Source organism: Sinohyriopsis cumingii, chromosome 13 (assembly GCF_028554795.1).
Source record: "Sinohyriopsis cumingii isolate HCF-2022 chromosome 13, ASM2855479v2, whole genome shotgun sequence".
Taxonomy (NCBI): domain Eukaryota; kingdom Metazoa; phylum Mollusca; class Bivalvia; order Unionida; family Unionidae; genus Sinohyriopsis; species Sinohyriopsis cumingii.
In genome coordinates this window covers 14049765-14062315 of record NC_142973.1, presented here as the reverse complement: position 1 = coordinate 14062315, position 12551 = coordinate 14049765, and the positions used below count along the sequence as shown (strand labels likewise).

At 33.8% G+C, this 12551-nt stretch overlaps 1 protein-coding gene across 2 annotated transcripts in view; it reads left to right on the top strand.

The window, feature by feature from the left end:
• LOC149784961 (serine/threonine-protein kinase BRSK2-like) overlaps positions 1–12551 on the top strand; it is a 250696-nt gene that overhangs the window by 164570 nt on the left and 73575 nt on the right. For both annotated transcript variants that reach the window (XM_089978615.1, XM_089978614.1), the window contains exon 13: positions 3495–3546. In XM_089978615.1, the coding sequence (XP_089834741.1) occupies positions 3495–3546 (52 nt within the window). The remainder of the gene's footprint in view (positions 1–3494; positions 3547–12551) is intronic.

Here is a 12551-nt window from a genome sequence, read left to right as displayed (position 1 = left end):
AAGATATACAAGGTCTTTTTTATATAGCCAGTATAACCAGTGAGGAAAGCCAGGAAAGTTCTTTTTCTTTAAAATTCTAACCCTATGCAAAATACAGAACTGTAGAGTGCCACCTAATTGATTAGCCTTGATAGTAGTTCAGTTATCTCCCCTGGATGTTGTACTGATTGAAACAAAATAGATAAGGTTTTTTAAAAGAATCAGTAATTTTTCAAATCATGTTTAAGAAGTTAATCTGCATTCTCTAGTGACATGTATATAAAAGAAAATTTAGAAAAATGTTATAGAAGTTATTTATAGCAGTGTGTTTACGGTACTAATAAAGACCATGAATAGAAGTATCTCTGAAGTTATGATTTTCTGTCTAATTTTGTGTAAATTTTTATTACTTCATCCTTATAAACCAACAGTGGATTCAATAGTTTGATTAGTAACACACCTGGCTGTCAGTCCAAATCAACTTTTTGTATGTCATGCATTATCCATCATGTGTCTATCAAAATTTGCTAAGCTCCCTTTTTAATAAAAAAAAATACACCAAATTAGACAGAAGATATCGTGGAGCACTATGCTGTACATTTTTTTAAATTAAATTTTACTTTGCATTTTTTCTGTTTGGTTCATGATGTCCAAATATATTGTGAAGTTAAACTAGTGTTTGTTACAGACATGCTGAAAATTGTGTTTATAAAAAAGATCAAGCTTCAGCATACGTAACAGATCCATGTGTAAAACTAGAGCTTGTCCACACAAAATATGACACATCAAAATGGTAATCAACGGTATAAATGGCAATAGGCTCTTGTGTGAGTGTAGGTTGATGCTTTCATATTAATTTTTGTGTTAAGTAAAGTCTGGCTTCATTAACAATTTTAATACACAGCAATGTATTCTTCTGTTAGTAAATTGTTTTAGTGCAATACACATAAAGCAAGCAGTTGTTGTATAATGGAATCATAGGGCTCGTCTCAAGGTATTGCCAGGTGATCATAGGGATTGTCCAAGTGATCATAGTGGTCATCAAGGCATTGTCCAGTGGTCATAGGAGTCATTTCAAGGTATAGGCAAGTGGTCATAGGGGTTGTGTCAAGGTATTACCTAGTAATCATAGGACTGTCTTGTGGTATTGCCCATTGCTCATAGGGGTTGTCTCCAAGTATTGCCTTGTGATCATAGGCGTTGTCTCAAGGTATTGCCTTGTGATCATAGGCGTTGTCTCAAGATATTGCCCAGGGTTCATAGGGGTCATTTCAAGGTATTGCTTAGTGATCATTGGGGTTGCCTCAAAGTATTGTTCAGTGACCATAGGGATCATCTCAGGATATTCTCTCGTGATCATAGGGGTTGCCTCTAGGTATTACTTAGTGATCATAGGAGTTATCTCAAGATATTGCCTAGTGATTATAGGAGTTATCTCAAGATATTGCCCAGTGATCATAATGGTCATCTGAAGGTATTGCCTGGTGATCATAGGGGTTGTCTCAAGGTATTGCCCTGTGAAATTTTGTTATAACATTCTCTTTTTCACTTTATCTCTGTCTCTCATAAAACAAAATAATTAAATTAATTATCATTTTACTTGATGATAAAGATGGAATCAGGGCCGAGATTGGTACATTGATACATTTTTTGAGAATGATGTTGTCAAAGAAAATGCAGAAGATCTAAGAAAATAATTACATTTTGTAAGTATGCTGGATGCACAGCAGAAGCAAAATGATTGTTTTCAACATCAGTAAGATACGAGTCTCCAGTTTTCAACATCAGTAAGATACGAGTCTCCAGTTTTCAACATCAGTAAGATATGAGTCTCCAGTTTTCACCATAGTAAGATATGAGTCTCCAGTTTTCAACATCAGTAAGATATGAGTCTCCAGTTTTCAACGTCAGTAAGATACGAGTCTCCACTTTTCAACGTCAGTAAGATACGAGTCTCCAGTTTTCAACATCAGTAAGACACAAGTCTCCAACATATAATGTTTCAGGTATATCAGTTTATCTTAAGGAAAAAAATGTTAGATCCATTAGAGTTGTTCTTGATGTAACAAGAGTAATTCTGAGACAACTTTTTTTTATAAGGAAAACCAAACACATGTCAGCTTGTATAAAAAAATAGGCTTTTTTCTTCTCAAACCAATTTTTTATATCTCTGAGGCAACTTAAAAAATGTCATTGTAGAAACTGAAAAACTTACCAAGTTACAGAATATTATTCAGCTTTTAATTTCTTCAGAGTTGTATAGCATGCCAAACATTTAGAGACAAGCCAGAACCTGACATGAAAGTTTGCACCAAAATCTAGCTCATGAAATACAGTCCCATTTAGACTTGTTAGGAAATACTCTTTTTTCTCAGTACATTTAAATCAAATTTAATAAAGATGTATTCATCTAAAAATCAAATATATTAAAATTTAAAGGGAATTGTGTTAGCGAAGGATCCAATACAGTTTGAACTCATTAGTTGTGATATCAGAAGGGAATAGTTTTGACAAATGATTCTGGGCAGATTTGTCATGTTGGGGCTTGTGTTCTTCAGCTTTGCATTCAATAAAATTATAAGGATGCCATTGCGCCGACTTCACCTCCCATAGCTATTGTCATGTCTTATAACAGGTATAGATGTTAGAGAGCAGGAATTTATGTCCGCATGTTTGTAAGTTGCCATCTAATCATAGATTGTAGGGCACAAGAACCTATTTTTTTTGTTGTTGACATAACTGGTTTTCCATATGCACTTGATATGAACATTTGGTGGTAATAGTTTTAAAGGTGTTACAATTTGAACACAGACACCATTTTTATTTAGTGTTGAAAATCTTTTAGTGATCTAGTTTAATGTGTAATATTTTCATTCTAAGATGCATTTGTAAGTTGTGTTCAGAGTCCTGGAAATTATGAAATGTTTAAATTTTAAGATGCAATTGTAATGTAATTTTTATAGCAATAGATGAAGAGGTTTTGGGCCAAGAAATACTTATCACCATATAGTGGGTAATAATGACCCAGTTTTTTTGGGTACAAGATTTCTTAAATCTTGTTTAGGTACCACAAGCCAAATCTGATAAAATTAACTGGAATGGCACTGAGTCCCAATTTATTGTTGGACTCTTTATGTCCTCAAAAGTAAATCCTTGATTAGATTGTTTTATTTTCACATAATCTTAAGTATTGGACACAGATGAAGTAGGAATTGATCTAAAATAGTTTCCTTGTTCCCAACAACTTGACCTTGGATCCTAGAGAAGAAGCATCCATTGAACTGTGATGGCTGTTCTCATGTTTTTCAGGTCTTCCTTCTTGTTTAAAAGAGACATTAAACCTACAAGCATAACATATTTTTATGGGATGGCAGAGATTTGGCATTGTTTATACATTGCACATAGGACTGGTTATTTTTTATGTATGGCAGTCATGATGCAAGAAGATCACATCAGTGTTTAGACCTCAATAATTTTCCCAGTATGTACGTTCTTTCTTCCCTTTGCTATTTTAGCTGATCCTCCAAGGAAACGAATAGATGCTGTACAGCTGAATGGTCAACCAGGGTAAGTCCCTTGACAATGCTTATAATCTTCGGTCTTATTGTAACTAGATATACACATACTAGCTTCCTCAACATATTTATATTTGAATCACCATTTATCTTGTCTGTTATCATTCAGATATTTAAAGTAATAAATTACCAGTTCATGTGTGACTGTCCTCAATCTGATGCATGCATTTAATCTCCTTTAAATATAGCACAGACATTAAAGACTGCACAGAGGACTTTATTAGTAGCTCAAACTCCATCCCTTACTCATTAACATAAGTATTTTTGTATCATACATCAAAAAGAGACGGAATCTGTTTGATTTATCACTTTAGTGCAAAGAAAGGAAGCAGATAAAAGAAAAATCAAAGGTACATTATCGTGGAGTTTTTTTTGTTCACTGGGCTGATAGATCCAATGATTTTAGGTTTTAATGTAAAACCCTGCATTATTCACGCATAATCCATCTATCATCATTTGCTTGTTACCAAGATCAGTAAGGAGCAATAATTATACAAATTCTTAATGAGGTGATCTTACATCTGATTACCTGAGCTAGTTGTCACTTTGGAAGCCATAATTTTCATCTGACTTTGATCAAACTTGGAATGTTGGGTTTATCTTAGCGATCTTAGATGAGTTCAATAATGAGAAAAGTCATGCATTATAATAAGATTATCTTGCATCTGTTTGGTTGAATTTCTTACCACTTTGGAGGACATATTTCTGGAATATGGGCTTATTATCATCAGAATCTCATTCAGAAATGATCATAGTCAGTGAATATTAATGAGATAATCTGACTTGCTGATCTTGTTACCACACAGGATGCTGTATTTCTGATCCAGTTTTATTCCAGCATGGAATATAGGCGTATCAAGATCTCAAAGATTTTGATAATGAGTGAGATCCTTGCATAATAGTGATGTTCTTGCATCTCATTAGCTGAGCAAGTTTTAACTCTGGACACCATATTTCTCATGCAAGTTTGATCACACTTGGAATAGTATCTTGTATCATCATGATCTCATGATAATGAGTAAGATTCTCATTGATAAGTGGATCTTACATCTGAGTGGCTAAGATTGTTTCCACTCTGCAGACTTGTTTCTTATCCAGTGTTTTAAAAACTTGGAATATGGTTATATGTCCATGATCTCAGACAGACTGGATAATGAGCAATATATATTCATGCATGTCTGCAAGTTGATCTTTTGCATGTGACAGGCTGAGCTCTTTCTGGAAGATATATTTCTGATCCAGTTTGATCCGAGTTGGAACATTAACTTTTCTCATCAAAATCATAGTTTTGATAATGACCAAAATCCATGCATCTTAATTAAATGATCTTGCATTTAATTGGCTGAATTTGTTAACACTATTCTGATCATATTTCTGATCCTATTTTGATCGATCTTAAAATATTAGCTCATGTTATCAAAGTTTTAGACAAGTTTGATGAGTTTATCTTGCATTTCATTGACTGAGCTTGTTACCATTCCAGGTTAATGATCAGACTTGGAATATAGACTTATTTGATCAAGCTCTCAAATAAGTTGGAGACTAAGTGAAGTCCACACATGACGATAAGGTGATTGTGTGATCATGCATCTGAATAATACTGCTTTTGAGACTGAATTTGTAATCAAGTTTTATAAAACTTGGTACATAGGCTTAAATCATCAAGGTCTTGGATGATTACAGTTATGAGCAAAGTATGGCCAACATGGCATCCATTTTGAAAATCATCATATCGTTTACTCCCTTAAAAGAGAAAGTAATATGAACATAGGTTTCCCACCAGAAAACTTATTGTGATGCCTAGTTGGTCCTAAATGAAAATGGTGCCAAGTTGACATCCAAATGACCACCCCAGCAGTTAATTTTAAAATCTTGCTGTTGCTGAACAATATCAAAGATAGTTTCAGTACTCGCCAGTTAAAAGGAAGAATGGTCTTGAATTCCTGGAAACTCTTTTCAGCAGTAGAGTGTCAGTCCTTTCAAGGGACTCTTGTTTTAAAGTAGTGTATGAGAATGAGAAATGATGAAGTATGCAAGCTGCTAAAGGTAAATGAATATAAAAATCTTTTGTACATGAATATAACATTTGTTATGTAGAATGTTCATGTATAATGTTTCATAACATTTGTATAACTAATGAGAAGAAGGTTACAGTTTCCAGTCATATTTGCTTTTATATTTTCTTCATCAGAACTGGGTTATACTTCTGATTTCAATGGGAGTAATTTAGTTCAAATAATTTGCAGCAAGAAAAGAGACACCATCCCAGAATTTTTTGTAACTATTTCATTCCAGATTTATGTATACCCTTCCTTAGCATTTAAAGTGCAAGGCAGTCAACATCGTGTCAGAGAAATATTTAACTTCATGATGCATGAAATAGAGTCAGGTATTGAGGGAATTATAATTTGTGATCTTAAGGAAGACTATATTAGAAGATTATTTACCAAAGTATTGAATATCATGTCAGATGTATAACAATATGCCTAGAAATAACATTTCTACAATACACATACATTATGTTGCAGTTTTTAATACTGTCTGTGCTTGTTTAGAAGTCAAGTCAAACTGAAGCAACAAAGATCGTCATCTGCAACATCATATTGCACCTTCAGATCAGGGCCTGTGTTGTTTGTTCTACTGATTACTCCAAACAAACTGCCCTGGTATATTTGTAGCATTGACTTTGATGGACACAAGTAACAGTCTTTTTATCAACTGATCTGTGAATTTCAGGGGTTAGCACATCATGCATGTCAAGTATGTTGTGCTGATTATGCATTGTGTGCTTGTCTGTTAATAGGCCCCAGTTGTATCTTTGGTATATGGCTTAGATTTGGATGAGTTTTATTTTGGCTGTACTGGTGTTAGATGCAAAAGGCACCATGATTAAACATGACCAGAAAACATCCATTAGTCCTGCCGCAAGTCCACTGTATTAACTTGCTGATACTGACTGATTCAGCTAATACTATGTCCTGTTACCATAGTGATAACACTACTACCTACTGTGGCATGGTTATTACAGCCTTTTATGCTGACTAAACTTTGAACCAAGATAGCACCAAAACTAATCACCTTCAGTATATCGTTTTTAGCAAAGTGCAAAATTTGTCTACCCCAAATTGAAAAGCACTGTACTTTTCACCATAGATACTCTTATTTATATAGCTGTCTCAAAATAGTAAAACCAATTCAGTATTGGGAGGGGATATAGTAATATTCAGTTCGTCCATCTGCCAGTCTGCTAATCTATCTGTTTGTAATTCTGTTTCCAACTGAACTGCTGGTGGCAATTGATCAAACTTGGTACATAGGTTGTCTGTGTCGCAACCATCAGCATGGGTATCCTTTGTGGAAATCTCCTATAGGGTTCTTAGGAATAGGTGTAAGGTCAAATAAGCATAAATTCTTAAATTACAGTGACATTGGTTAATATATTTTACCAAATGTTATACATGCCATTTTAACAAGAGAACACGCAATATATGAGATGAGTTTTGGTTATAACCATTGGTTTAGTGCTAAATAAAGAAGTGAGAGAATTGAATAAAGAAGAGAATGCAACAAGGAAGTGAGAGAATGCAATAAAGAAGTGAGTGAACGCAATAAAGAAGAGAGGGAATGCAACAAGGAAGTGAGAGAATGCAATAAAGAAGTGAGTGAATGCAATAAAGAAGTGAGAGAATGCAATAAAGAAGTGAGTGAATGCAATAAAGAAGTGAGAGAATTGAATAAAGAAGTGAGTGAATGCAATAAAGAAGTGAGAGAATGCAATAAAGAAGTGAGTGAATGCAACAAGGAAGTGAGAGAATGCAATAAAGAAATGAGTGAATGCAATAAAGAACTGAGAGAATGCAATAAAGAAGTGAGAGAATGCAATAAAGAAGTGAGTGAATGCAATAAAGAAGTGAGAGAATGCAATAAAGAAGTGAGAGAATGCAATAAAGAATTGAGTGAATGCAATAAAGAAGTGAGTGAATGCAATAAAGAAGTGAGTGAATGCAACAAGGAAGTGAGAGAATGCAATAAAGAAGTGAGAATGCAATAAAGAAGTGAGTGAATGCAATAAAGAAGAGAGAGAATGCAACAAGGAAGTGAGTGAATGCAATAAAGAAGTGAGTGAATGCAATAAAGAAGTGAGAGAATGCAATAAAGAAATGAGTGAATGCAATAAAGAAGTGAGAGAATTGAATAAAGAAGTGAGTGAATGCAATAAAGAAGTGAGAGAATGCAATAAAGAAGTGAGTGAATGCAACAAGGAAGTGAGAGAATGCAATAAAGAAATGAGTGAATGCAATAAAGAAGTGAGTGAATGCAATAAAGAAGTGAGAGAATGCAATAAAGAAGTGAGAGAATGCAATAAAGAAGTGAGTGAATGCAACAAGGAAGTGAGAGAATGCAATAAAGAAGAGAGAGAATGCAACAAGGAAGTGAGAGAATGCAATAAAGAAGTGAGTGAATGCAATAAAGAAGTGAGAGAATGCAATAAAGAAGTGAGTGAATGCAATAAAGAAGAGAGAGAATGCAACAAGAAGTGAGAGAATGCAATAAAGAAGTGAGTGAATGCAATAAAGAAGTGAGAGAATGCAATAAAGAAGTGAGAGAATGCAATAAAGAAGTGAGTGAATGCAATAAAGAAGTGAGAGAATGCAATAAAGAAGTGAGTGAATGCAATAAAGAAGTGAGAGAATGCAATAAAGAAGTGAGTGAATGCAATAAAGAAGTGAGAATGCAATAAAGAAGAGAGAGAATGCAATAAAGAAGTGAGTGAATGCAATAAAGAAGTGAGAGAATGCAATAAAGAAGTGAGTGAATGCAATAAAGAAGTGAGAGAATGTAATAAAGAAGTGAGTGAATGCAATAAAGAAGTGAGAGAATGCAATAAAGAAGTGAGAGAATGCAATAAAGAAGTGAGTGAATGCAATAAAGAAGTGAGTGAATGCAATAAAGAAGTGAGTGAATGCAATAAAGAAGTGAGAGAATGCAATAAAGAAGTGAGTGAATGCAATAAAGAAGTGAGAGAATGCAATAAAGAAGTGAGAGAATGCAATAAAGATGTGAGTGAATGCAATAAAGAAGTGAGAGAATGCAATAAAGAAGTGAGAGAATGCAATAAAGAAGTGAGTGAATGCAATAAAGAAATTAGTGAATGCAATAAAGAAGTGAGAGAATGCAATAAAGAAGTGAGTGAATGCAATAAAGAAGTGAGAGAATGCAATAAAGAAGTGAGTGAATGCAATAAAGAAATGAGTGAATGCAATAAAGAAGTGAGTGAATGCAATAAAGAAATGAGTGAATGCAATAAAGAAGTGAGAGAATGCAATAAAGAAGTGAGTGAATGCAATAAAGAAGTGAGAGAATGCGATAAAGAAGTGAGTGAATGCAATAAAGAAGTGAGAGAATGCAATAAAGAAGTGAGTGAATGCAATAAAGAAGTGAGAGAATGCAATAAAGAAGTGAGTGAATGCAATAAAGAAGTGATAGAATGCAATAAAGAAGTGAGAGAATGCAATAAAGAAGCGAGTGAATGCAATAAAGAAGTGAGAGAATGCAATAAAGAAGTGAGTGAATGCAACAAGGAAGTGAGAGAATGCAATAAAGAAGTGAGTGAATGCAATAAAGAAGTGAGAGAATGCAATAAAGAAGTGAGTGAATGCAATAAAGAAGTGAGAGAATTGAATAAAGAAGTGAGTGAATGCAATAAAGAAGTGAGAGAATGCAATAAAGAAGTGAGTGAATGCAATAAAGAAGTGAGTGAATGCAATAAAGAAGTGAGAGAATGCAATAAAGAAGTGAGTGAATGCAATAAAGAAGTGAGAGAATGCAATAAAGAAGTGAGTGAATGCAATAAAGAAGTGAGAGAATGCAATAAAGAAGTGAGTGAATGCAATAAAGAAGTGAGAGAATTGAATAAAGAAGTGAGTGAATGCAATAAAGAAGTGAGAGTGCAATAAAGAAGTGAGTGAATGCAATAAAGAAGTGAGTGAATGCAATAAAGAAGTGAGAGAATGCAATAAAGAAGTGAGTGAATGCAATAAAGAAGTGAGAGAATGCAATAAAGAAGTGAGTGAATGCAATAAAGAAGTGAGAGAATGCAATAAAGAAGTGAGGGAATGCAATAAAGAAATGAGAGAATGCGATAAAGAAGTGAGAGAATGCAATAAAGAAGTGAGTGAATGCAATAAAGAAGTGAGAGAATGCAATAAAGAAGTGAGAATGCAATAAAGAAGAGAGAGAATGCAATAAAGAAGTGAGTGAAAGCAATAAAGAAGTGAGAGAATGCAATAAAGAAGTGAGTGAATGCAATAAAGAAGTGAGAATGCAATAAAGAAGAGAGAGAATGCAATAAAGAAGTGAGAGAATGCAATAAAGAAGTGAGTGAATGCAATAAAGAAGAGAGAGAATTGAATAAAGAAGTGAGTGAATGCAATAAAGAAGTGAGAGAATGCAATAAAGAAGTGAGTGAATGCAATAAAGAAGTGAGTGTATGCAATAAAGAAGTGAGAGAATTGAATAAAGAAGTGAGTGAATGCAATAAAGAAGTGAGAAAATGCAATAAAGAAGTGAGAGAATGCAAAAAGGAAGTGAGTGAATGCAAAAAAGAAGTGAGAGAATGCAAAAAAGAAGTGAGAGAATGCAAAGAAGTGAGAGAACACAATAAAGTAGTGAGTGAACGTAATAAAGTGAGAGAATGCAATAAAGAAGTGAGTGAATGCAATTAAGAGCATTAAAAAGTAAGGGAATTTGCGACAACAACAAAATGAAAATGCCATTCCTAAGTGTTCCCACAGCACTACACCCCTGGTTATAACCCTTTGGTCACAGTGTGGAGACAGGGGCATGTGGCAATCAATGGATGTACCTTGCACTAGTCCTTTTTATACGCCCACTGTAATGTGGAGCATATATGATGTTATGATGTCCGTACATGCATCTGTCGATTCCCAATTTTGTTTCTGCACAATAACTTGAGTTCACTACCATCTACATTACCAAACTTTGTAAGTACAGCTCTCCCTTGTTATGAAGTAATAGTTGTGTTCGATAACTGTGTTATATAGGAAAATGCCATATAGTGATAGTGATAAAAGAGTTGGATGAATGCATGTATGCTTATGTGGGGCTAGGGTTGGGATACATGAAATGCAGGTATGTCAACACTGTACAGACTATATAGTGCCTGTTTATAGGTAAGTTCTAAAAATGTATGATAAAGAATTGTCCCAAAACTATTCATAGAGATAAACCCTTAAAAAAGAAACAAAAAAATATAAACCTGTAATACAGAAAGATAAATGGTAAAGATGTTAAAACTTGGTAGAATGTATAGAAAAGAAAAGATAACTGTAAAGATGTTAAAACTTGGTAGAATGTATAGAAAAGAAAAGATAACTGTAAAGATGTTGAAACTTGGTAGAATGTATAGAAAAGAAAAGATAACTATAAAGGTGTTAAAACTCAGTAAAATGTATACAAAATAAAAGCCTAAAGTAAAGAAATGCCAGTTAGACCTACAGTACTAATTTAAGTTTATTTATGTTTTAAAACGTACAAAATTGAAAAATGTAAAAGAAAATAAAAATACTATTCTTTGCCATATTCTTTCAGTGCATATCATGACACATTTGATAAATCAGACCTTAGGAGTAAGCAAGAATAATGTAAGAGCCACCATTGATAAATATACTTGTAATTGCGAATGTATTGTCAGGCTGCTGTAGTGTCATTAGGTTGAAAGTGGTGTTGAAAATTCTCTGTAACTTGGGAAATTAAATCAAATGATTGAGTTCCAAATGCAATTCAGGTATGTGCTTCCTGACATTAAAAATATGTTTCTTCATTGAATTAAGAACTAAAAATCAAAATATCTTTGCCACTTTTAATTTGTTTAAATCCAGTGATCTAAACAGGCACATTTTTTCTCTCACAAATCCAATTCAAATAATCACTGTTCACTCTGCATATCTCGCTTTCATACCATAATTCATCCATGAAACCTTCATAATTTCACTATTAGGTAATTAAGATAAAATTCACACCATCTGATTTAACTCCTAAATCTAATTAATTTTGCATTAAAATGACGTGACTGTTTCAGTGGGACTTATTAATGGGTAGATTAAATGTTCCAATGGACCTGGTCAATGGGTACTTGTATATGAGCAGAGGGTTCATTATGTAAATGAGCATCTAGCAATGACTGACACTTTCCATATGGTGATCAGATAATACAGGTTGCATTGGGCACATTAGTTGCTAATTTTGCATGAAAAATATATCCTACTGCTTCTTGTGGGTCATTGTTTATTGACATGTTAAAAGTTCATAGGAATGACTGGTGCTACATGTCCTTGATGTACCTGCATGCTTGGCATGGTGTACAGAGCTTGTGTGACTGACTGCGGAGTGACTTAGTACTAGAAGCCATTAAGGCTTGTTGGATTACGGGTTATTACTGAATACAATAGGTGATACACACATTTGTTACAGTAATGACAATTAGAGACAGGAAATTTCAGAAGTGCAATAACCTGCTAGCAATACAGTATTTACAATGAATACGATAGTAGCTCTTTAGAGACATAGATAATTTCAGTTGTGCATTACTTGACATTGACTCATTAAAGACAGTTAATTTCAGATGTACATTATCCTGTTTGGGAATCAATACTTGACATTGACTCATTAAAGACAGTTAATTTCAGATGTACATTATCCTGTTTGGGAATCAATACTTGACATTGACTCATTAAAGACAGTTAATTTCAGATGTACATTATCCTGTTTGGGAATCAGTACTTGACATTGACTCATTAAAGACAGTTAATTTCAGATGTACATTATCCTGTTTGGGAATCAGTACTTGACATTGACTCATTAAAGACAGTTAATTTCAGATGTACATTATCCTGTTTGGGAATCAGTACTTGACATTGACTCATTAAAGACAGTTAATTTCAGATGTACATTATCCTGTTTGGGAATCAGTACTTG